At 51.6% G+C, this 21,846-nt stretch overlaps 1 protein-coding gene across 2 annotated transcripts; it reads right to left on the reverse strand.

Moving 5' to 3' along the window:
* Positions 1-17,852: 17,852 nt before the first annotated feature.
* SPON2 (spondin 2) lies at positions 17,853-21,433 on the reverse strand. 2 transcript variants are annotated; one of them, XM_061191870.1, is made up of 6 exons: positions 21,226-21,433; positions 20,575-20,800; positions 19,997-20,220; positions 19,727-19,759; positions 19,445-19,616; positions 17,853-18,257 (listed from the first exon to the last, which is right to left on the reverse strand). In XM_061191870.1, exons 2-6 carry the CDS (start codon positions 20,795-20,797, stop codon positions 18,073-18,075), a joined length of 837 nt encoding a protein of 278 aa, XP_061047853.1. In that variant the 5' UTR covers positions 20,798-20,800; positions 21,226-21,433; the 3' UTR covers positions 17,853-18,072. The 2 variants fall into 2 exon arrangements, with proteins under 2 accessions (XP_061047853.1, XP_061047852.1); XM_061191869.1 differs by having other exon boundaries at positions 19,727-19,918.
* Positions 21,434-21,846: the final 413 nt, after the last annotated feature.

Below are 21,846 nucleotides of genomic sequence, written 5' to 3' on the forward strand. Positions count from 1 at the left end.
TCGTGGCTTGTGCGCCCCGAGGCTGGAGCGGGGCCTGGGAGGGGTCCAGAGCGTCAGAGCCGGCGTGTGGGGTGGGGCCCGGCCGCCAGCTCCTTTGCTGGGAGGTGGGAAAACTCTGGGGGGCTTCCTAGCCAACTAATTTTTAATTTTTTAGAATTGTGGTAAAACATATATAACAAAATTTAACATTGTAAGCATTTTAAAGTGTGCAAATCGATGGCATTAAGGATGTTCATGTTGCTGTGCAGCCATCCCCATCCGTTTCCAGAACTTCTCCACTAAACAGAAACTCTGCACCTGTTTAAGCAATAGCTGCCTTTCCCCTCCCCCTCTAGCTCCTGGTCACATCACTCCTACTTTTTTTTTTTTTAATTAATTAATTAATTTATTTATGGCTGTGTTGGGTCTTCGTTTCTGTGCGAGGGCTTTCTCTAGTTGCGGCAAGCGGGGTCCACTCTTCATCGCGGTGCGCGGGCCTCTCACTGTCGTGGCCTCTCTTGTTGCGGAGCACAGGCTCCAGACACGCAGGCTCAGTAGTTGTGGCTCACGGGCCTAGTTGCTCCGCGGCATGTGGGATCCTCCCAGACCAGGGCTCGAACCCGTGTCTCCTGCATTGGCAGGCAGATTCTCAACCACTGTGCCACCAGGGAAGCCACTCCTACTTTTTGAGTTTTGAATCTGACTCCTCTAGGGGCCTCATACAAGTGGAACCACACAGCATCTGTCCTGTTGCATGCTACAGTGGGTTCCGAATTTCATTTTTATTCATTTCACTCCTTTTCATGACTGAATAATATTCCACTGTGCCATGGACCACATTTTGTTCATGCATCCGTTTGTTGATGGACACGGGTCACTGCCTCCTTTGGCTGTTATGAATGATGCTGCCCGAACGAGGGGTCTGAAGGTCTGTCTGGGTCCCCAGCCTCACTCCCAGGTGTCCTCTCGGCGGTGGGGGCACTGGGTGGGCATCTGCAGTGCTGGCTCACGTTCCCGAGCTCCCCGGGCTCAGTCTGAGCCTGGCCTCACCTGGAGGCTCCCCTCGCCTGGCCTCTCTCCCTCCTTCTCCTGGGGGACGCCCCCTTAATGAACCACTTGCGCTTGACTCCTTGGCTCGGCGGGGGGCTTCAGCAGGCACCCAGCCCTTGACCCCCCGAGGTGCGGTGATGAGCGATGATCCTCGTTCAGCTTTGCTCCTTCCTCCTCCATCTCCTGGTCTTGCTGAAGGTTTGCACTCTGAAGAAAAAGAACTACAGAACCCTGGAGACTTTGGCCGAGTGCAAGAGTCATATCCAAGGACCCTTTGAAAGGGAGCGACCAGGAGCGAGATTTCATTGCTTCTGAATTCTAATTCTTTTCCTTTTAATGAACAGTCTCCCACGTGATCACTGTGCTCCACGGCACTTCTCACCTTCTCTCAGCGCCTGCCTTTTATAAGAACTGACAGCCTTGTTTAAAAAGTGTCTCCGCACTTCCCTGGTGGTGCAGTGGTTAAGAATCCGCCTGCCAATGCAGGGGACACGGGTCGAGCCCTGGTCCGGGAAGATCCCACATGCTGCAGAGCAACTAAGCCCGTGCACCACAACTACTGAGCCTGCGCTCTAGAGCCCGCGAGCCACAACTACTGAGCCCGCGTGCTGCGTCTACTGAAGCCCATGCGCCTAGAGCCCGTGCTCCGCAACAAGAGAAGCCACCGCAATGAGAAGCCTGCGCACTGCAACGAAGAGTAGCCCCTGCTCGCCGCAACTAGAGAAAGCCTGTGCACAGCAATGAAGACCCAACGCAGCCAAAAATAAATAAATTTATTTTAAAAAAAAGTGTTTCCAAGGATCAGCAAGTAGGTGGTTGTAAAGCTCGTCGGGCCGGCGGCGGTCCCTTACCCCACAGCCCCCCAGAGCTCCCTCGTCCCTCTCGTCCCTCTCCTCCTAAAACCTCGCCCCCTGTGTTCATTCAAAACAACCTGGAATTTATCGTTAAAGAGCATTGCTACGAGGAACTAAGAGAAACAGTATAAAAGTACACCATGTATTTGAAGTTTCCAAGCAAGTTTACAGAGCAAGGATTTCTGGTCCTGCGCTTGGCTGCAGTGCCCTGCGCTGGCACGGTTCACAGGTGCGCAGGTGGCTTTGTCTCCCTTGCAGCCTCCAGCAGAGGGATTCCAGGCTCTCCTCTGCTTCTCAGGGATTTCCTTCCTTTCAGGGAGGGGTTGGAGCCAGAATCAGGGCCACACCTGCTTCTCTGGTACCTTCGGACAGACCCTGGGAGGCTGAGTTGACAGGTTGGAAACAGAGTCCAAGAGGCTGGGAGAAAGTGGGACACACGCCTGCAGCTGGTCGGGGCTGCCAGGTGCTCCAGGCAGGTGCTGCCTCCAGCTCATGGATAAGGGGACGAGGCTGAAAGTCACCCAGCTGCTGGCGATGACGGCGATGGCCGGCACACCTCTGTCCTCGTGCGGTGCCCTGCGCGGCCTCTGCCTGGGGAAGGTGGCCGCCTACTTTTAGTCCCGAGAAGCAAAAACACACTTTTAGGTAGATTTGACTAAATGACTGGCTCTGAGCTCATCTCTCTTGGACGTTCGAGATGGTGGGTTTCATCGGACTTCGTAGGAACTCAGAGATGTGAAGAGAAAAGGCATAGCTGCCGTGTACTCTTCCTGGACTTGGGCCACCAGGCATGGTCTCAGGTCCCCACAGATCCACAGAAACTTTAACATTTGTTTTTCCATTTTAACGGTGATCTAAACATTAAATATAGCGTATTCTGGATTGACACTTCTTAACCAGGCAGGGTTTGACACATGCATTTATGATCAAGTATCACTAAGTGAAAGTCAGGGATTTGACAGGCAGCGAAGGTTTAGTGATAGTTCAGTGAGACAGGGAGTGGAAACAGAGTTATTCGGGGTGCAGGCAGCCTAAGCGTGCAGAGCCCACAGCGGTCGGGAATGTATTCACGCTCAGAGCAGATGGGCTGAGCTAAGGTCCTGGCTGTAGACTCAGGGGCTTGCAGCACACAGGGAACAAAAGGCAGAGAGTAAATGTGCAATGAAATTTTTTATAAAAAGGACCTTTAAAGGAAATGTTTAAGAATTGTATCGAGGGTTTGCTATTATAGTATTTGGCACATGTAAGTGGTGGGCTGATGATTAAATCAGCCTCTGGAAGCTGAAGTTCAGAAGACACACTGACTTCTGCTGTTTTGTCTTGTGTAACTGGACCAGTCTAGAGACCTCACTTATCTTTTGAGAATTCAACCACAATTAGCATGATTAACGGCATCAGAGATTGTTTTACTTAAGGTAACCTGACAACTGGAAAAACAAATCAAGCTTGGATCCTGTGGTCTTGTGTTTGGGTTTCCTGTTTTACGAATTATGCAATTCACTCTTAAGGCTGTTTTCAAGCCAGTTCTGCATAATTTGCTAACGTGTCTCAAGAGAAAAGCGCACAGCGTGAAGCTCTCTGCCAAAGAGCATACACAGCAAGAGGTTAGCACGTCCAATAAAGATGTTAGAAACAAAGAGGTTAGCACGACACCACCATGAGATGACATCTTGAGTTCAACATTCAACAGAGTTCATCTAACCCACCTGTTATCAAGGTGTCACTTGGAATGTCTTCTATTATGCATTTCTCCTCTCGTTCCCCTACGTGGAAATAAAAAGCAGTTGAAAGTGAAAAACAAAAACTCAAAAGAAATGTTAACATTTGCATTTCTGTTGCTTTTGCCACTCCTGGTTCTACTTCTTTTGAAATGGATCAGTTGCAGCTGATATTGCTTACTGAGTGCTTACATTTCTTTGGATAGCTTTGTAAATTGATTTTTGTGAGAAGTGACATATGGTGGCTACACTTGGGCGGGTGATTGCAGCAGGTCCCAGAGAACAAGATAAAAGACGCCTGAACCCTGGGACCTTGCCAAGTGTGATGACATCAGAATTCCTTTGGATCGGTTCCTTTTAAGGATTTTGAAATGTTCCAATGGAATGAAAGACAGTGAGGCCAAGGGACAAGCCTTGGACACCCTGAAGCGCCGCACCTGGCAGAGGCCCAGAGATGGCCTGAGCTGTGCGGGAGTGACCAAATTCAAATGGCCATTCTCTGGTCGCTTCCACTGCTTGGCGGGAGGTGGGGGGAGGAGGGAGTGAAGGCTGCTTCGTGGGGGAGAGAAACACAAGTCCGCCGGGCCTGGGAAGGGGTGAGAGCCGTAGTCTAACAGAGTCCTCACCCCAAACGACTCTCTGAGTCTCCGTTTTCTCATTAAAAAAAAAACAGTTAAAGTCGCCCAGTGTGATTTATTATGTTCTTTCAGCTCTGGCATGCAATGTTTTCTTTTTAAACCTTTTATTTTGAAATATTTATAGACTCACAAAAAGTTGCAGAAATCGTACCCATCACCCAGATCCCCGCAGCGGTAACATCTTACATGACCAACGGACTGCACAGCCATCACGGAAACCAGGATTTTGACATTGGCAGAGTGCAGTTAACTAGACTACAGACCTTACATGGATTTCATCAGCTTTTGCACACACTCATTTTTTTAAAATGTGAGTGTGCTGTCAAAAGAATGCTTCAGCAAGTAATTATGAACACTCTTGAAACAAGTAGAAAAACAGGGGGAAAATGCAGCATTGCTTTTGGATTAAGAGATTAGGCTCCTATGGCTGGGTTGTTTCACTGACCTGCTTTTTAGCTGTGAGAACACAGACAGGCCAGCAGACCCCAGGGTTGTCATCTGTAAAGCAGGGAGCTAGTGGTAGCACTGACCTCACAGCAATGTGGTTGGGCCTAGGTGAGGCCGGTAGTAGGAGGTCCTAGCTCTGTGCCAGGCACACAGTAGGCCTTCAGTACAAGATGCGCACGGTGGCCTTTCTGGCACTGGATGGGGTGACTGCTGGGTGCATTCCTAGTGCGAGGCAGTGGCCACCAGGCACAGGTCCTCTGTCTCTGTCTCCACCTGTGACCGTGCCCCCAACCCTCCTGGCACTGGAGCCCTCCTTCTCCTTGTCGTCAGGGACCTTGCTCTATCGGGGGCTTCAGCCTTTCCCTTCCTGTTGACCCGTGTCCTCCATGCCATGTCCCTCCCTGACCACTGGCGTAGTCTGTTTGGGCTGCTACAACCAAACACCACAGACCGCGCAGTGCACAGACAATAGACGTTTGTTTCTCACGGTTCTGGAGGTTGGTTGGGTTCTGGTGAGGGCCTGCTTCCGGGCTGCAGAGGGCCACACTCACACTGTGTCCTCATGTGACAGAATGGGTGAAGGGGCTCTGTGGGGCCTCCTGTGAGGCACTGGTCCCATCCGTGACCTAATCACATCCCAGGGCCGACCTCGTAACACCATCATGTTGGGCGTTAGGGTTCCAGCATATGAACTTTGATGGGACTCATTTAGACCATAGCAACCACCATGCTTTCCCTTTGAGAAGTGCTACGGTGTGGTGTTCACAGCCTAGACGTGGGCCCATCTGGAATGCCTTCTCTGCACGTACCTTCTGTGCGACCTCGGACAAGCTCCTGAACGTTCCCTCATCAACTAGCTGGTTACCCTGAAGTACAGTCTGCACAGCAGAGGCAGGCTGCATGCTTGATTCTTCCCCTGTAATTATCAACTTCCAAAGTAAGACACCGGTGCCTCAGTAACCTCCTGTGGTGACCGATGGGGCTTCCGTCATGTATCATCATGAACTCATGAGTTGTTACATATTTAATGCTTTCCCGATATATTGCAGTCGTTATTCTTCTGGATGCTCAGATGACCCCACATTTGGCCACTGGCAGTCCCTTCAGTTTGGCTCCTATGTCCTTTTTTTGTGTGTGTGGTAAATTACACATAACAAAATTTACTTTCTTAACCAATATTAAGTGTACAGTTCAGTGGTATTAAATACATTTACACTGTTGTGAAACCATCACCACTTTGCATCTCCATAATCCTTTTCATCTCATGAAGCTGAAGCCTATTAAACAGTAACTCTCCTTTCCCCCCTCTGCCCAGCCCCTAGCAACCACTCTTCTACTTTCTGTCTCTATGATTCTGACTGCTATGAGTAGCTCAGATAAGTGGAATCATGCTGTGTTTGTCTTTTTGTGACTGGTTTATTTCACTTAGCATGATGCCCTTGAGGTTCATCCATGTTGTAGCATATTGCAGAATTTCTTTCCTTCTTAAGCCATTTTATGGATGTAGCACATTTTGTTAATCCATTCATGCATCAGTGGACACTTGGGTTGCTTCCACATCTTAGCTATTGTGACTAATGTTGCTATGAACATGGGTGTACACATATCTCTTTGAGGCTGCTTTGAATTCTTTTGGGTGTATACCCAGAAGTGGAATTGCTGGATCATAGGGTAGTTCTACTTTTAACATTTCGAGGAACCGCCATACTGTTCTCCACAGTGGCCGTACCATTTTACATTCCCGCCAGCAATGTGCAAGGGTCCCAACTTCTCTACATCCTGGCCAACACTCATTTTTTTCTGTTTTTTGATAGTAGCTCTCCTATTGGGTGTGAAGTGGTATCTCACTGTAGTTTTGATTTGCGTCTCCCTAATAATTAGTTGAGTATCTTTTCATGTGCTTATCGTCCATTTGATATCTTCTTTGTAGAAATGTCTATTCAAGTCATTTACCCATTTTTGAATCGTGGTGTTTGTTTTTGTTGTTGTTGAGTTTTAGGAGTTCTCTATATATTCAGGATATTAATCCCTTATCAGATATATGGTTTTTTATTCTGTTGCTAGTGTCTTTTGATGCATAAAATTTTTAAATTTTCATGAAGTTCAATTTGTCTATTTTTTGTTGTTGTTGCCTCTGTCTTTGGTATCATATTCAAGAGATCATTGCCAAATCCAATGTCATGAAGCTTTTCTACTATGTTTTCATCTAAGAGTTTTATTGTTTTAGGTCTTATATATAGATTCTTGATACATTTTGAGTTAATTTTTGTATATGGTATAGATAAGGGTCCAACATCGTTCTTTTACATATGGATATCCAATTTTCTCAGAATCATTTGTTGAAAAGACTGTCCTTTCCCCATTGAATGGTCTTGGCACCCTTGTCAAAATCATTTCACCATATATGCGAGAGTTTATTTTGGGGCCCTCTATTCTATTCCATTGGTCTATATCCCTGCCTTTATGCCAATACCAAATTGTTTTGATTACTGTAGCTTTGTAGTAAGTTTTGAAATCCCGAAGTTTAAGTCCTCCAGTTTTGGTCTTCTTTTCAAAGATTGTTTGGACTATTTGAGTTTCCTTGAGATTCCATATGAATTTTAGGATGGGTTTTTCTATTTCTGAAAAAACATCATTGAGATTTTGATAGGGATTACATTGAATCTTTAGATTGCTTTGGGTAGTTTTGGCATTCTCACAACTTTAAGTCTTTCAATCCATGAACATAGAATGTGTTTCCATTTATTTATGTCTTCTTTAATTTCTTTTGGCAATATTTTATAGTTTTCTCTTTTACCTCCTTGGTTAAATTGATTCCTAAGTATTTTCTTCTTTTTGAGGCTGCTATAAATGTAATTGTTTTTGTAAGTTTCTTTTCAGACTTTTCAATGTTCATGAATAGAAATGCAACTGATTTTTGTGTGTTGACTTTGTGTCCTGGTACTTTGCTGAATTCATTTATTAGGTCTGACAGATTTTTGGTGGGATCTTTAGGATTTCTTACATTTAAGAACATATGCAAACAGAGATAATTTTATTTCTTCCTTTCCAATTTAGTTGCCTTTTATTTCTTTTTCTTATCTAATTGCTCTGGCTGGAACGTCCAGTACTATGTTGAATAGAAGTGATGAAAGTGGGCATCCTTGCTTTGTTCCTGATCTTAGAGGAAATGCTTTTTTCTTTCACCATTGAGTATGATGCTTGTGGTGAGTTTTTCATAAATGAGTTTTATTATGTTGAGGTAATTTCCTTCTATTTCCAGTTTTTTGAATGTTTTTATCATGAAATTTTGTCAGATGCTTTTCTGCATCAATTTGAAATTTGTCAAATGGTTTTTCTGTATCACTTGAGATGATCATGTGTTTTTTTTTTTGCCTTCATTCTATTGATGTGTCATAATATTCAATACATTGATTGATTTCCATATGTTGAACCATCCTTGCATTCAAGGAATAAATCCCACTTTGTTGTGGTGTGTAATCCTTTTAATATGCTGCTGAATTCAGTTTGCAAATATTTTATTGACGGTTTTTGCATCGGTGTTCATAAAGGATATTGGTCTGTAGTTTTCTTGTAGTGTCTTTGTTTGGCTTTGGATCAGGGTAATAATGGCCTCAAAGAATGAGCTAGGAAGTGTCCCCTCCTCTTAAATTTTTTTGGAAAGTTTGAGAAGGATTGGTATTAGTTCCTCATTAAATGTTTGGTAGAATTCACCAGTGAAGCCATCAGGTCCAGTTTCTTTGTCAAGAGATTTATTATTATTATTACAACTGATTCAATCTCCTTACTAGTTATAGTTTTACTCAGATTTTCTATTTCTCCATGATCCAGTCCTGGTAGGTTTTGTATTTCCAGGAATTTGTCCATTTCAGCTAAATTATCTAATTTATTGGTGTACAGTTATTCATAGTATTCTTGTAATCCTTTTTATTCTGTAGTATTGATTTTAATGTTCTTACTTTCTGATTTAGTAAGTTGAGTCTTCTCTCTTCTTTTCTTAGTCCATATAGATAAAGGTTTGTCAATTTTTTTGATATTTTCAAAGAACAAGCTTTTGGTTTCATTGATTTTTCTCTGTTGTTTTTCTATTCTGTATTTTGTTTATCTCTACTCTAATCTTTATTATTTCCTTCCTTCTGCTAGCTTTGGGTGTAGTTTTTTCTTCTTCTTCTAGTTCCTTAGATTGTAAAGGTAGATTGATGACTTGAGATCTTTCCTGTTTTTTAATGTGTTTATAGCTATAACCCCACCCCCACCCCCCTAGCACTATTTTCACTGCATCCCATATGTTTTGGTATGTTGTGTTTTTGTTTTCATTCCTTTCTAAGTATTTTCTAATTTCCTTGTGATTTCCTCTTTAATCCATTGGTTTAAGAGTGTGTTGTTTAATTTCCACAAAGTTGTGAATGTTCCAGTTTTACTTCTGCTGTTGATTTCTAACTTCATCCTGTTGTGGTTGGAGAAGATATTTTATACGATATCACCTTTTAAAATCCATTGAGACTTAATATGTGGCCTAACATATGGTCTGTCCTGTAAAGGGTCCCATGTGCGCTTGAGAAGATTGTGTATACTGTTGTTATTGGGTAGAGTGTTCTGTGCATGTCTGTTAGATCTAGTTGGTTTATGGTGTTGGTTAAGTCCTCTGTTTCCTTACTTCTCTTCTGTCTGGTTGTTCTGTCCATTATTGTGAGTGGGGTATTGAAGTCTCCAACTATTATTGTAAAACTGTCTATTTCTCCCTTCAATTTTGTCAGTTTTTTCTTCATATATTTTGATATTCTGTCATTAGGTGTGTAAATGTTTATAATTGTTATATTTTCCTTTTTTTATTCTTTTTTTTAAAAAAGATTTTTTGGCTGCACCACGTGGCATGCGGGATCTAAGTTCCCTGACCAGGGATCGAACCCACGCCCCCTGCAGTGGAAGCACAGAGTCTTAACCACTGGACCACCAGGGAAGTCCCTATATTTTCTTGTTGTATTGAAAATTGTATTAATATATAATGTCCTTCTTAGTTTCTTACAACGATTTTTGATTTAAAATTTGTTTTATATGATATTAGTATAGCCACCCCTGCTCTCTTTAGGATTTAAATGTAATCCTTGTGATAACCACAAAGAAGATAGATATAAAGTACACAAAAAAAGAAATGAGAAAGGAATGTAAACACTCCTCAACAGAAAAATCAACTAAACACACAGAAAAGACAGTAATGCAGGAAATCAGGAAGGAATGTCTTTTGCAAGGAATGTCTTTTTCCATCCTTTCAGTTTCACTCTATTTGTGTCTTTGGATTTAAAGTGGGTCTCTTGCAGACAGCATAAAGTTGGATCATGTGTTTTTATCCATTCTGCCAATCTGCATCTTTCAATGAGAAAAATTAATTCATTTAAATGTAAAGTAATTACTGATAGTGAGGGACTACTGTCATTTTTCTGTTTGTTTTCTATATGCCTTAGAGGCTTTTTTTGGCCCTGATTTCCTGCATTACTCTCTTTTTTGTGTGATTAGTTGATTTTTCTGTGGAGGAATGTTTACATTCCTTTCTCATTTCTTTTTGTGTGTATTTTATATCTATTTTCTTTGTGGTTATCACAGGGATTACATTTAAATCCTAAAGTTATAACACTCTAATTTGAATTTATACCAGCTTAACTTCAAAAACATACAAAAACTCTGCTCCTTTACAGCACTCTTCCCATCCCTTTCAGTTTTTGATGTCACAAAATTACATTTTGAAATTTTATTTTTATTATTATTTTTTTTGGCCATGCCATGCAGCATGCGGGATCTAAGTTCCCTGACCAGGGATCAAACCTGTGCCCCCTGCAGTGGAAGCACAGAGTCTTAACCACTGGACTGCCAGGGAAGTCCCACAAAATTACACTTTTATGCATTGTATGCCCCAAAACATAAACTCATAATTATTTTAAATGCATTAGTCTCTTATTTCTATTATGTAGAAAACAAGATTTGTTGTTACAAACCAAAGTTATAGTATTACTAGATTTTACACTAATAATTTTTTTCTTTAAATGTATTAGTCTCTTAAATAATGTAGGAAATGAAATTGCAGTTGCAAACCATTGTTATAATGATACTAGCTTTTATAATTGCTCATGTATTTATCTTTACTGGGATCTTTCTTTCTCCATACAGCTTTGATGTCCTTTCATTTCACCTGAAGGATATTTCTTGCAGGGCAGGTCTAGTAGTCATGAACCCCCTCAGCTTTTGTTTTTCTGGGAATATCTTAATTTCTCCCTCACTTTTGAAGGACAGTTTTGCCAGATATTGGATTCTTGGTTGATAGCTTTTTTTTTTCTTTTGGCGCTTTTAATACATTGGTCTTCTGGCCCCCAAAGTCACTGAGAGCAAGTCCGATGACAGTCTTATTAAGGATCCCTTGTATGTGACAGTTGCTTCTCTTGCTGCTTTCAAGATTCTTTGTCTTTTGATTATAATATGTATTAGTTGGGGTCTCTTTGAGTTCATTTTACTTGGAATTCATTGAGCTTTTTGGATTTTTGTATTGATGTCTTTTATCAAATTTCAGAGGTTTTCAGCCATTATTTGTTCAGATATTCTCTCTGCCCTTTCCTTTTTCTTCTCCTTCTGGGACTCCCAAGTGTGTATACTGCTCTGCTTGATGGTGTCCCGCACATCCCTTAGGCTCTGTTCACTCTTCTTTCATCTTTTTCATTCTATTTTTCAAACCTGATAATTTCCATTGTCTTAGCTTTAAGTTTACTGATTCTTCTACCTGCTAAAATCTGCCTTTGAATCCCTCTGGTGGATTTTAAATTTCAGTTATTATGCTTTTCAGCTCCAGAATTTCTTTTTGGTTTCTTTATGGGTTTTCCATCTCTTTATTGGTATTTCCATTTTGTTTACACATTGCTTTCTTGATTTTCTCCATATCTTCCTTTACTTCTTTGAACATCTTTAAGACAGTTGTTTTAAAGTCTTTGTCCAGTGTGTTTGCCATTAGATCTTTTTTCAGGAACAGTTTCTGTTGATTTATTTTTTTCCTTTGTGTAGGCCATACTTTTCCTATTTATTTGTATGCCTTGTGATTATTTTTTTTTGTTGAACACTGGACAGTCGGATCTAATAATGTGGTAATTCTGGAAATAAGATTTTCCCCCTTCCCCAGAGTTTGCTGTTTGGTGTTATTGTTGTTGTTCGTAGTTGTAGGCTGTCTCTGTGCTGAGGACCAGCCTAAGGTGTAAACCTAAGGTCTTCTCAGGTCATTTCTGGGCGTGCATGGTCAGTTTCTATCAATAATTTTCCCTGCATTTGCAGTTGTTTTTTAATGTCCTTGTCTTTAATGTTTGGTTCCCAAAAGGGAGAAAAAGTAAAAAATGAAGGGGTGGGGAAGGTTGCCAACCCTTTAAGTCCTCTGGAAGTCACTTCAGCTCGAGGGGGAGGGTCTTGCAATAATGGGGGAGGTGCAACAACAATGGCCGCCGGCCTGTTCATCTGCACCTCTGTGATCAGAAGCAGCAATCAGTGATCAGAGCAGAGGCCCCCAATATCTGTACAGGGTCTTTTTTGCCCCACCAGTTCCTGCAGGCTGTGAGCAGGCTGCTCCAGAAACAGGTGCATGGCCTCCTGGCCTCAGGCCTCCTGGCTGGGGGAGGGGGGGTGGGTAGCTTCTACGGTGCTAAGAGCTGAAATTGACTGAAATGAACTGCAGTTTACCATCCAAGGCTTCCCCTGGAAGCCATCAGCAGACTCCAGAGTTCCCAGATGGTTACATCAGAGGGTTCTGCCCCTGCAGTTGTTGTCTGGGTGGGAGATGGAGTCTCACCTCACAGGTGCCTCCTATTCTGCCATCTTCCCTGTCTCTTGTTTCCTGTGTCCGTTGGACAGAATAGCACTGGTTCTTAAATACGAAAGCATATGGTCTAAAAGGTGTTTTTTATTTTAGCCAGTTCTGTAACTTTTGTACTGTTTTTTCTTTAAATATTATCTCTTCTCTATTATCCCTATTATATCCTTCAGAGTGTTTAACTTAAAACATTTTATAACTTTATATCCCATATCTTTTTGAATATTTCCATCTCTTTGTCTCTATGTGCTGCATTCTGGGTGATATATCTTCCAGTTCACTAATTCTTTCTCCAGCTATGCCTAGCTCAGCTCTTCAACCCACTGAGGACTTGTCATTCCACACAGTTTTTCCTTTCCAGATTTATCTGTTTGTTTCTAATTATCCCGTGTTAATTGGTCATTTTTTGTTGTCATTGTTCTATATTTTATTTCTGACAATTTCATTATCTGTGATCTTGGGTCTTTTTCTGCTGACCTTCAATTTTAGTGGCTTGTTTTCTCGTTTAATTGGTGATTTTTGTGTTGTACTCACCGCTTGGTTTTGATTGGTGGGAGCTGGGAAAGCTTTCTACAGAGAGATTAATTTCTGCTCTTCCCTTATTCAAGGGGCTGCTGCTGACCTGGAGGGCTGAACTTGGTGCAGGGGACTGTTTGTCTTCCACATCCTGCCGCTGACCTAAGCGCAGCCGCAGCCCTCAGGGAGCCCTCACCCCGCCGCTCATGCGCTTACTTAATGCGGCTTAACCCCAGCTCCTCTTTGCTCCAGGCCCCGTTCAGTTTTTTGTTTGCTTATTTGTAGAAGTGGACGAGGAGGTGACAGTTCTCTCCTACCTCTTATGAAAAGGGCAGTGTCTCAAGTGGTGTTTCCATCCAGAGTGCGGGGTCTAGCTGTGCAGTGGTGGTGGAAGAAGTCTCCTCAGGGTGTATGAGCAGACCTAGCACCCACGGCAGGCATCTGGGTTATGCCATCTAAACAGTGGGGTTTGGGTGGGAATAGAGTTAGGTGTGAGTTTTCAGCCCACCATCTCTGCCAGGAAGACCCCTCCCGTCACTTCTCAATGTCCTACCCTCTGCCTTTCTCCCCCCAGTGCCACCAACTGCTCACCCCATCCCTGTTACCTGCCTGCTTTCTCATGATCTCCCCTTCCTTCTCCAGCAGTGGACATTCTGACCACTTCTGCCTCCTTTGCAGTGGGCTGGCTCTGTGTCCGGCCACCCACGGGGCCCAGCCAGCAGCCCCCTGAAATCCCAGCAGACGCATTTCTAGCCCATGTGAGGGGCCTTCAGGCATTAGCATAGATGCTGGGATCACTTTGCTTGGCCCAGTGTCCCTCATCTATTTGACATGTGATGCACTGCAGAACCCATAGGAGCCTCAGGAGGGAGCCTGTCCGCACTGGTGCCCCCCATCCCCGGGCCGACCCAGCCAGGCCAAGACCTTCCTGAACTTAATGCTCCGAGGTAGGATGGGCCGACGTAGCCGACCGGGGGACGTACTGTTAGCCTCCAGTCTGTGAGTACCGTTATTGCCTTTACATCAAAGTCAGCCTGGAATTCATTAACTTCCAACCACTTCCACCATATCCTTGTGGCCCAAACCTCCCTCTTCTCTGGGTTAGTGCAGTGGCCCCTAACTCTCTCTTTTTCTGCCTTTGCCCCCCTACACTCTGCTCTCAAAATGACCAGACGACCATTTATAACATGCACTGATGAGTGATTTCTCTACTCAAAGCCCCCCTGTGACGTCCCATCCACTCTTCACCTCACCAGGAGCAGAAGCTCACAGCCCGTCCGCCCCGGCCGCCCGCCGGGCTGCCCCCGCAATCCGTGCCGGCCACACAGGCCCCCTGGCTGTGTCCTCTGCCTCTCGCTGTTCCTCTGCCCGGACACTCATTGCCATATCTCTGCAAGGCTTTCCCTCCCTCCTTCAGAGCTCTGCTTGGAGGGGCTTGTCAGGAGGGCGTCCCCAGCCACCTTCCTGAGAGAGCGTCTTGTACCATCAGCACCGCCACCTGCATCACCACCAGCACTACCACCACCAACGTCACCTCCGCCGTCACCACCAGTACCACCACCACCAGTACCACCAGTACCAACACCACCACCACCACCGCCACCACCACCGCCACCGCTAACACCAGCGCCACCAGCACCACCGCTAACACCAGCACCACCACCACCACCGCCACCACCACCAGTACCAACACCACCACCACCATCACCACCGCCACCACCACCAGTACCACCACCACCAGTACCAACACCACCACCACCATCACCACCGCCACCACCACCAGTACCACCACCACCAGTACCAACACCACCACCGCCAACACCAGCACCACCGCCAACACCAGCGCCACCAGCACCACCGCCAACACCAGCGCCACCACCACCACCGCCAACACCAGCGCCACCAGCACCACCAGCCCCACACCCACATCACCAGCACCAGCAGCAGCAGCGCCCCAGCCCCTCTTCCTCAGAGCCTGAGCATCACCTAACGCAGGATTCCTTTACAGGTTTGCTTTCATCACGTGCTTCCTTCACGTCTCGTTCCTGAACACACCAAACCTGTTTCTGAGTCCGCTCTAAGTCCTGGGCACGCTCCAGGGTGCTGTCCTCCGGCGCTGGCCCGGGAGGCTTCTGCAAAGGCACCTCCCTGTTGACTTGTGCTCCCACATGGGCAGTAGGTGTTCTGGCCCCGAAGACGACACTCCCCTCCCCCCAAGGCCCCACCCAAGCCTGTGCTCCAGAAGGAGGGGGAGGTGGACATGGGTGTCCCAGGGTGCCCCCCACTATCTTTCCCCAGCCTTTCAGTGTTCCCACAGGATGTCCCCTGTCCTGTAAATGGCACATGGTTTGTGAGTCCAGCCTACAGTCTCTCATTTGACCAGAGCGTTTAGCCAGTTGATTCAGGTTTAAATCTGTAATTGTGTTACATGCTCGGTTCAATGGTACACTTGAGTTTTGAGCTCAGGTGTGGATGACACAGTCAACCTACTTCACTGCATCTCATACGTGATCATCCCAATGTCAATGGCTTTGTGGTCTGATTTTGGAGCTTGATGTCTCCTCCAATTTAGGGGTGTCATTTCCCCGTGTTCGGTGGGTTTGATTTGAGTTCATGTCAAAGTGGGGATTTTGAGTCTGGAGTCCACAGTGGGGTCTGCAGGGAGCACCTATGCTTATTTCTTCTTGCTGCCTCAGGATGCTAATTGGGGTTTTCAGACCTTTGCTGTGGTCTCAGACCGCACGCCCCGGCGAGCGTCGGGGTGCGTTCGGGAATCGTGTCCTCTGTGCAGAGCCCCGTGCCGGAGGCTGTGCTCTCGCAGGGCCGGCTGTGTACTGGCTCCCATGCTGGGGCTGCCGCTGCGAGCGCCTCAGACACCAGGCAGAGGGTTCAGAGGTCAGAGGGGCTGCTCAGGGTGGAGTCTGGCTCCTGCACCACTGCTCGCCAGTGGCCGCCCTCTGCAAAACAAGGCCATCTCCTCTGTCCGGTGCTCAGTGTCAGGACTCCTGCCAAATAGATGAAGCAAATCAAGCTTCTCAATCACTCGAAGTCACCCCGCCCCTGCCCTGCACCCCAGGGCCGCTTGCTGGGTGCCTGCGGGGCAGCTGCTGCCCGGGGGCAGGAACGTCTGTGCCCCTGGACTCCCAGGAATCTGGCCCGGGTGGCGCTCCAGTGACGTGCAGGGAGCCAGGGATGCGGGATGCGGGTGCGGCGCCTGGTGGGGTGCGGGCTGGCACCCCCATTGGGGAGTGCTGTGCCCGAAGACCCTGTGCCCATAAGTCCACGGAGCACGTCTGCTGGGAACCTCGGGCACACGAGTCTCCTTCTAGCACACGTGCCGTCTCTCGAGCCGGGCTTCCGCTGGGCTTCCAACCCCTGACGGGGGGCGGCTGTTTTCACTCCTTCCTCCCTGAGGTCAAGGGTCAAGGTGACCGTGGGGGATAGAAATCTGTTGTGGAGAGGATGGGTGGGGGGGTCCGAGGTCGAGCTCGTAGGGAGGGGTGTCAGAGAGGAGAGGGGCGCCATCAGAGGAGACAGAGGCCAGTGGGGGGATGGGGCGGGGGCCTGGGGGTCAAGGGCACATGCGGGGCAAGGAACAGGAGCAAAGTCACGGGCCCCCAGGTGCAGGGATGGGCAGACAGGGCCCTGGACAGCAGGGAGAGGGGGGCGGCTGCGAGGAGGGGTAGGCGCTGGCGGGAAGCGCGAGAGCCCTTTCCAGGCGTGTCTTCAACCCGGCGGGGGCGGGCACGAGAGAACCGTGTCCTCGGGTGGAAGGAGGAGCACGTCTGCTGGTGCAGAGGGACGAGGGGCACAGAGGGGAGACTGGTGATGGAGACCCCACGGCAGGTGCGCGGAGCTGGGGGGCGGGCCTGAGCCAGCCGCTTGGACGGGACACGGAGGGTCACCTGTGCTGACTTGAGGGAGGACCGAGGCTGTGGGGAGCCTGGAGGGCCGCCCAGAGCGACCTTCAGGCGGACGAGGTGACCCTAAGGGGATGGAGAGGGTGGGCGAGTGGGTCTCCACGTGGGAGAGAAAGGGTCCGAGAATCGGCAGGAGCAGGCAGAGGGCGTGGCGCTGGGCGGTGGGCGGCCGTGGGGTCTGATTCTAAGGAGGCCAAGCAGGAGAAAGAGTGGTCTGGGGGCGTCAAGGGAGCAGGCAGTCCCCTGAGGGACCAGCCGGGATCCACGCCAGCAGGATGAGGTCGTGAACCCCGACCTCAGACAAGGGTTAGGGCAGGTCAAGAGTGAGGCCTCAGGGCCCCCCTGCGAGGTCAGGGGCCTCGATGGTCAGAGGCCTGGGGGGGCGGTACTGCTGGTCCTCTGAATACCCCATGTGCCGTGTGTGCCGCGGGTGTGCCGCGTGCGCCGCGTGTGTGCCGTGTGCGTGCCGTGCGTGCCGTGTGTGCCGCGTGTGTGCCGCGTGTGCCGTGTGTGTGTGCCGTGTGTGTGCCGTGTGTGCCGCGTCTGTGCCGTGTGTGCCGCGTCTGTGCCGTGTGTGTGTGTCGTGTGTGCCGTGTGTGTGTGTGTCGTGTGTGCCGTGTGTGTGCCGTGTGTGTGTGTGTCGTGTGTGCCGTGTGTGTGCCGTGTGTGTGTGTGCCGTGTGTGCCGTGTGTGTGCCGTGTGTGTGCCGTGTGTGTGTTGCCGTGTGTGTGTGTGTGTGCCGCGTGTGTGCCGCGTGTGTGTGTGCCGTGGTCCACCGGCTCCTCCCCGCAGGGTGACACCTGCTCCTCAGGGAAGTCTGGTGGCCCATCTGCCGGCCCCGCCTTCACCCGGCGCCCGCCCAGGACACACAGACCACAGCACCGGGTGTCAGGAGACGCTGATCTTTATTCAAGAGCTGGGATGGGAACGCGACGAGGCAGGTGTTGGTCTCGCGCCGGTGACCCGGCGGCCCCGGGCGGCTGCCTGGCGACCAGGTCTGAGGTATTTCACGGCCTGGGTGTGGCTCTCGTGCAGCGCGGCCGCCGGGCCGGGGGCCAGTCTCTGCGCGGAGGTCGCCGGCGGCGGGGCTCAGGGGGCTCGGACGCCCCGGCGTCAGACGCAGTTGTCGGGGACGCACGGGGCCTCCTCCTCCAGCCCCGGGCAGGGCGCCCCGTGGTTGGCGGGCCGCGCACGGACGTAGCGCGTCCTGCTCTTGGCCCCGGGCTGCCCGCACGGGCCTGCGCACAGCCCCCAGGACGACCACAGCGACACCTCGCAGTCCAGCGGCGTCTCCGGAGCTGGGGGCGCAAGGAGGACGGTGAGCGGGGCGGGGCTGCGGGAGAGGAAGGGGGTCCTCGCCCGAGACCGCCTCCGAACTTGGCCAGGAAACTCCTGATTTTATCAGCGCGCTTTCCAGCGGCCTCCAGGGCGCCGCCGCCAAGCACACCCCCGAAAAGCCACCCCCGAGCGACTGGGTGAAGGTTTCCGCCCTGAGAGCCCGATGCCGGCTGGACCCCCGCTCTCCGGGGTGGGGGGGGAGGGGGGGAGGGGGGGAGGGCGTGGGGCGGGGGGAGAGCGGAGATCCTGTCGTGAAGCGTTCTCTGACGCGGGCACAGACCGGCAGGGTCTCCACCGCCTGCTCTGCTGTTCCAGGCGCCGACCCTTCGGAAAGCTGGCCACACTGGGGGGACGGCCCCCTCGCTCGCCCGGCACCGGCGCACCGCTCGCCCCTCCCCCGCGGGCAGCGCCGCCCCCACCGACCCGCTGCCGGGAGGGCACACAGGGGTCAGCGGGGACACCGGGCGGGGCCTGGGGCCTCTCCGACTCACTTCTGGGCTGTAGAAGTGTGAAAGGCTTTCAGCTGAAAATGCTGGGCAAGAGTTAACTCTTCAGTCTGGAGTTGAATGAACCAAATCCCAAATCTCTCAGAACCAGCATCCCCAACCAAATGCTCCCATCCTGCTTTTAAAGTCGCTCAGAGACGCGGGTTCACGCAGCCCCGACGGCGCTGCCCCGTCCTCTGAGCACCAGCGGCCTCTCCCGGTTTGACCCGTCCTCACACCCCAGGCGGCCACCCAACCCAGCTGTGTGGCCTGGCGACGGGTGCTCTGCGTGGGGCGGGCCGGCGGTGCAGGGCTCAGCCCTGGACCATGGCCCCTGGGGGCGGGGCGCACGCGGGGGCGGGGTTGCCTCTGTAAAGGCAGTGGGTGTCACTTCACAGGCGTTCCCTCTGGGGCGGGCACTGACTTTCGAGGGTTATTCTAAGGGTGAGAGGGAAGAGCTGGAGCGGGAGCTCGGGACCAGGTGACGTCTGAGCAAGTCCCCGACTGACATCCAAACCCAAGTGCTGCTTCTGCTACGACGCAGCCAGTGGTGCATGTCGCGGCTGCCCGCCAGCCCGAGCGCCTGCAACCCAGGATCACGCGTGTGAAGCGGGGGTGGGGGGTGGCCGTGGGCGCTACGGAGGGGTGCGAGCTGGGCTCACCTGGCAGGCTGTCGGCGACCTCGTTGCCCCCGCCCCCCAGGCCCGGGGCGGGCGGGAAGGCCCTGGGGCTTTGCGGGAGCCGCGCCAGGGTCACCGTAGCGATGGGAGGCAAGGACTTAAGCCGCGGGTAGTAGAAGGAGTTCGCGGGGTGGCTGGGAGAGGAGGCCGTGATCTGGAGGAGGGGCCCGGCCCGGAGACGGGTCAGGAAGGGCCAGCCCCGCCCCCAGGCCTCGGCTGCCCTCCCGGGGAGCGCCGCCGCCCAGAGAGCTGCCATCCCCTCACCTCGGTCACCGTGTCCTGCGGGACGGTCGCGAACTTGGGGGATGAGAAGGTGAAGCCGCTGTCGGTCCCGGCATCGTAAGGGTGGAGGTCCACCGCCACCTGCTCCCTCCAGCGGCCCCCGTCACACAGGTCCAGGCTGTTGACGCCCACGAACCAGTCGGGGCTGGGGACGATGCGGACCACGAAGGACACCTGGGGGCCGAGGGCTCAGCGGCAGCCCCCGCGCCCCGCTCCTGCCCGCCCGCCCACCATCCACGCCGCCCCACTCACGAGCGAGTGCCTGGAGTGGGCCTCAAACTCCGCGGACGTCTGCCCGGTGCCGCTGGGCACGGCTGGGCCCGAGAACACGCCGTGGACGCTCTGCAGCTTCTCCCCGGCAGCTTCCATCTCCCGCATCAGCGCCCAGGCCTCGCCGCGCTCCGCGAAGTCCCTCAGCCCATTGCTCACATACTGGCCCTTCCTCCACAGGCTGTAGTCGGGGCTGTGTGCTGCCCCTGGGCACCACCCGCCCATGTGAGCACCACGCCTGGACGCCGTCCCGCCCCTCGTGGGGCCGGGCGGGATGTCCCACAGTGCCTCACACTGCCCGGCGCCTCGCTGGTAGGACGGGCAACCGGCCGGCCCTTCCCGTGACCCAGGCCACCCTGCCCTGCCACGTCCCCGAAGCCCAGGACACTGCTGCTGGCACACAGTAGGCACTCAGCCAGTACCTCTTGCACCGAAGTGAATTGGGTGAGGTCCCCTCCACACTGTGAAGTGCGGGGCCACGGTCGGGTGACCGTCCGCTCCCGAGCACTGGGGGTCACCGCCAGGCCCGCCGGGCACGGGACGGCAGGGGCTGCACTCACCCAGCAGGGATGACCACTGCGCGGGTGGGCGGAACATCGGGTACTGCTTGGGGAAGGATGCCTGGCTCCACTTGCCCGTGAAGGTGATGCTGTACTTGGCCAGGGGCTGGGCCGTGCACGTGGGCTCTCCCCCCAGCGGCTGGCCGGCCGAGCAGCCAAGTGTGGCCAGGAGGAGGGCCCAGAGGGCTCCACCCCAGGCGGCAGCCGATCTCAGGGTTCCCATCACCTACAAGAAGGGGGGGCCACATGCTGCACCGCTGGTCCCCGATGCCCTGCGCACGGCCCCTGGTTACAGGCCCCCGAGGACGCCGGGCACCTCCCTCCACGTTCCCCCTCCAGGCTCCGGCTGGGCCTGACCCCATGGCTGGAAAGCCAAACTGGGTTGGGTTACAGGAGCCCAGGGTGCCTGGCCGGTTACACCTGGCATGGAGCTCACAGCCAGCTCAGCACCCTGCAGCTTTCCCGAGGGACACACCTCTGGCGCTGCCGTCTGAGGGAACCCCGGGAACCAGGAGGGTCGCCGTGCCCCGGACTAGATGGGCCTCCCTCTTGGGGTGCTGCCCCTCTTGGGGTGCTGCGGGTTTCTGGGCGGGGGCAGCGCCAGGAGGCCAGCGCGGCTGCGGGGCCAGGGCCAGTGCACGCAGTACTCACCCAGCAAGAGCAACCGGAGGCTGTGGGCAGCCGAAGGTCCCAGCAAGAGCCCAGAGCTCCAATTTATGCTGCAGACGGCACCCAGCCGGCCAATGAGGCCCCAGGTCCTCCACCGCGGCCGCCGGAGAGCGAGCGGCAGATGGGACGCGGGGGGGAGAGGGAGAGAAAGGGACCTCAGTGCTGGAGCTGGCCTGGCCGCCCGCCTGCTCTGACGCCAAGCAGACACTGCTCCAGCGCTGAGGTCACTCCTCCCTCGGGTGCCGGCCACTCGCCGCACCCCTTCCTTTGTCTTTTCCTCCCGCCCACCCCCCTCTCCCCCCAGTTCTCTCCTTTCCCATCAGGCCTTCCCTGGTGTCTCCCCGGAGGGGGTGCCAAAGCCAGCGGCTGGGAAGAGAGCTGGGCCAGGGCCGCCAGCGTGCACTGCCCTCAGGGCAGGGTGGGACGTGGGGGCCATGGTCCGGCCTGACGTCTGTCCGTCTGTCCGTCTATCCGAGTGCTGGGAACGGGCGGGGAAGCAGGGGCCCTGGGTTCAGCGGACACAGCTGCCTTCTTCCCGCGTACAGAGCTGCATGGAGCAGCCGTGCTGTCCACACCGTGGCCAGGGCATCTGGACCGTCCCCC

The sequence above is a fragment of the Eubalaena glacialis genome, chromosome 5, assembly GCF_028564815.1.
Source record: "Eubalaena glacialis isolate mEubGla1 chromosome 5, mEubGla1.1.hap2.+ XY, whole genome shotgun sequence".
In the NCBI taxonomy this organism is placed as follows: Eukaryota; Metazoa; Chordata; class Mammalia; order Artiodactyla; family Balaenidae; genus Eubalaena; species Eubalaena glacialis.

What these genes read in the sequence shown, in the direction of transcription:
- SPON2 (XM_061191869.1), bottom strand. Translation starts at nt 20,797, where the DNA reads ATGGGAACCCTGAGATCGGCTGCCGCCTGGGGTGGAGCCCTCTGGGCC. An exon ending in CCCACTCCAGGCACTCGCTC is followed by an intron (nt 19,919 to 19,996) that starts GTGAGTGGGGCG and finishes CTCGGCCCCCAG; the next exon opens with GTGTCCTTCGTGGTCCGCAT. An exon ending in GGTCGCCGACAGCCTGCCAG is followed by an intron (nt 18,258 to 19,444) that starts GTGAGCCCAGCT and finishes TTGCGCCCCCAG; the next exon opens with CTCCGGAGACGCCGCTGGAC.